Raw genomic sequence first — 2,088 nt, 5'->3', positions numbered from 1 at the left:
ATGAGGCATAAAACTACTATCTGGTTAATATGAGGCATAAAACTACTATCTGGTTAATATGAGGCATAAAACTACTATCTGGTTAATATGAGGTATAAAACTACTATCTGGTTAATATGAGACATAAAACCACTAAGGTTAACTTTAGAACAAATGACATGGTCAGTGCTAAAGACATCGCCCTCCAACAGTTGTATATTGTGGCCTTCCAAAAGGGCAATTGGTAGAGTGTTGGATCAGAGAGCGAGAGTCCAGGGTTCGAGACCGACACAGACACAAAGTTTATTAAAATATCTTTTGGTTATTTACACACTCATTGTCATTAATATATTAACCCACTAGGGTGCACTGTCGGGACAGTCTGAAGCCTAGAAGGCACAGTAAGGACCCTCTGAAGCCATTCTGATAACATCAGAATCCTCTGATCAAAGAATGCTACTTTCCTTCAGTTCTTTCATCCATTTTCTTCATCTGTTTTTCCTTTACGAGTCACTGGTGACAACGTCCAACAGTCACTGTGCCAGAGGTGAGTACACTGTGGACAGTTTGCAGAGTCCATCAGAGAGACACATGAAGACAAATGAAACAGGCAGTCACCCTGCCACTGCTTTCCTTTTTCATGTAATCATTATAGCTACCTTTGTTGTGCTCCAACTGTCTTTTTTTGTGCTTCTGTCAGATGTTTATCAGCTTCGAGGAGAGAGGTTTGGTAACCTGTTCTACGGACCACCTGTTGATTCTGTGGAAGAACGGGGAGAGGCAGTCTCGTCTGCGCAGCCTGGCTCTGTTCCAGAAGCTGGAGGAGAACGGAGGTCTGTGATGCAGAGCTGAGACGGTGCTTGAACCAGAGGAGTGGAGCGACTCACACTGTGCTGTAGTTGCTGAGTGTTGGTTGATGAACTGCAGTCACTGCTTGTCTTTTTACTGAGGGGCAGAGTGGCTGTGTCTCAAATCAGGGGCTGCAGCTTACCTAGACCACAGTTCAGTCTGGGTAGACTGATTAAAATACTTGTGAAATGAGACGACGTTCTGGCTTCACATGACGTAGGTTTGCATGACCACGCACTTCCCCGTTACTATGTATGTTTAATATCAAGGGCTTTGGGACTTAAAATGTGCTGGGACATGTATTAACATGTCTTTTAACTAGAGCAGGGGTCTGCAACCTGCAGCTCTGGGGCCACATGTGGCTCCTTGGCCCCTCTAGGGGCTCTTTGAAAATATTACCAAATATAACAATATTTTTTTTGTTTTGTTTTTATACCCACAACAGAAATCAGTTTGTATGCAAACATGTGATCAGTACTACTTATAGAAAGAGTAAAACCTGTTAGCTCATGCTAGCCTGTTGTTTACTTAAATATTCCAACTTCTTTCTATGATCTTTCTCTCAAATCTATCAGAATCACCTTTAAATAATTTGAAGACAGCAAAATAATAAGAATTAGGAAAAAGTACCTGAATAATTCAGTTGTGTTTATGAAATTCAGTTTAAACTATGTACGGTGTTTTTCTTGTTTACATAAATAGTCTTTATTTGTTCTGATGTGTATAATAAAAAATATATAATAATTATAACATTTTTTAGTTTTGTAATGTCACCTCCACCGATCGTAAAGGTTCTCAAAAAGGCCTGGAAAGGCCCATGGACCACCAGTTGATAATCACAGCTGTAGCTTGTTTTGCGGCTCTGGAGACATTGTTTTAGAGAGACGAGGAGCAGAAACAGTTTTTTTGATCATAAAGGTTGCAGACCCCTGGGCTAGAGGATTAACTTCATAGTTAAAAACGTCACACGTAAACAAATAAAAAAATGTAAAGAATTTGTGTTTAGCACTCGTATCAGTACTTGTAGTTGAACGACATTTAACATCTCAGTTGTTAAAAGTACATTAAAAACAGGGTTCCCACAGATCCTTAAAATGTCTTAAATCAATCTTTCAGAGGTCTTAAAAATGTTAACATACTAAGTAGGATGATTGTAAATTGTCTCAAATATTAAAATAATCGGTAACATATATGTTATTGTTTATTTAAATAATTTATCGAGCTAGTTGTTCAGTTTTAAAATAAATATTTGGTTAAATT

General features: G+C 38.5%; 1 protein-coding gene across 1 annotated transcript in view; it reads left to right on the top strand.

The window, feature by feature from the left end:
• The window catches only part of wdr41 (WD repeat domain 41), a gene marked incomplete in the record, with an annotated part of 32,206 nt that extends 31,184 nt beyond the window's left edge, over positions 1-1,022 (top strand). The window contains 1 exon segment of the mRNA XM_014028635.1: positions 680-1,022. Within this exon segment, the coding sequence (XP_013884089.1) occupies positions 680-820 (141 nt within the window).
• Between the last annotated feature and the right edge of the window lie 1,066 nt (positions 1,023-2,088).

Source organism: Austrofundulus limnaeus, unplaced genomic scaffold (genome assembly GCF_001266775.1).
Source record: "Austrofundulus limnaeus strain Quisiro unplaced genomic scaffold, Austrofundulus_limnaeus-1.0 Scaffold790, whole genome shotgun sequence".
Taxonomy (NCBI): Eukaryota; Metazoa; Chordata; class Actinopteri; order Cyprinodontiformes; family Rivulidae; genus Austrofundulus; species Austrofundulus limnaeus.
The sequence above is the reverse complement of the archived record's forward strand: the minus strand, read 5'-3'. Positions and strand labels throughout refer to the sequence as shown.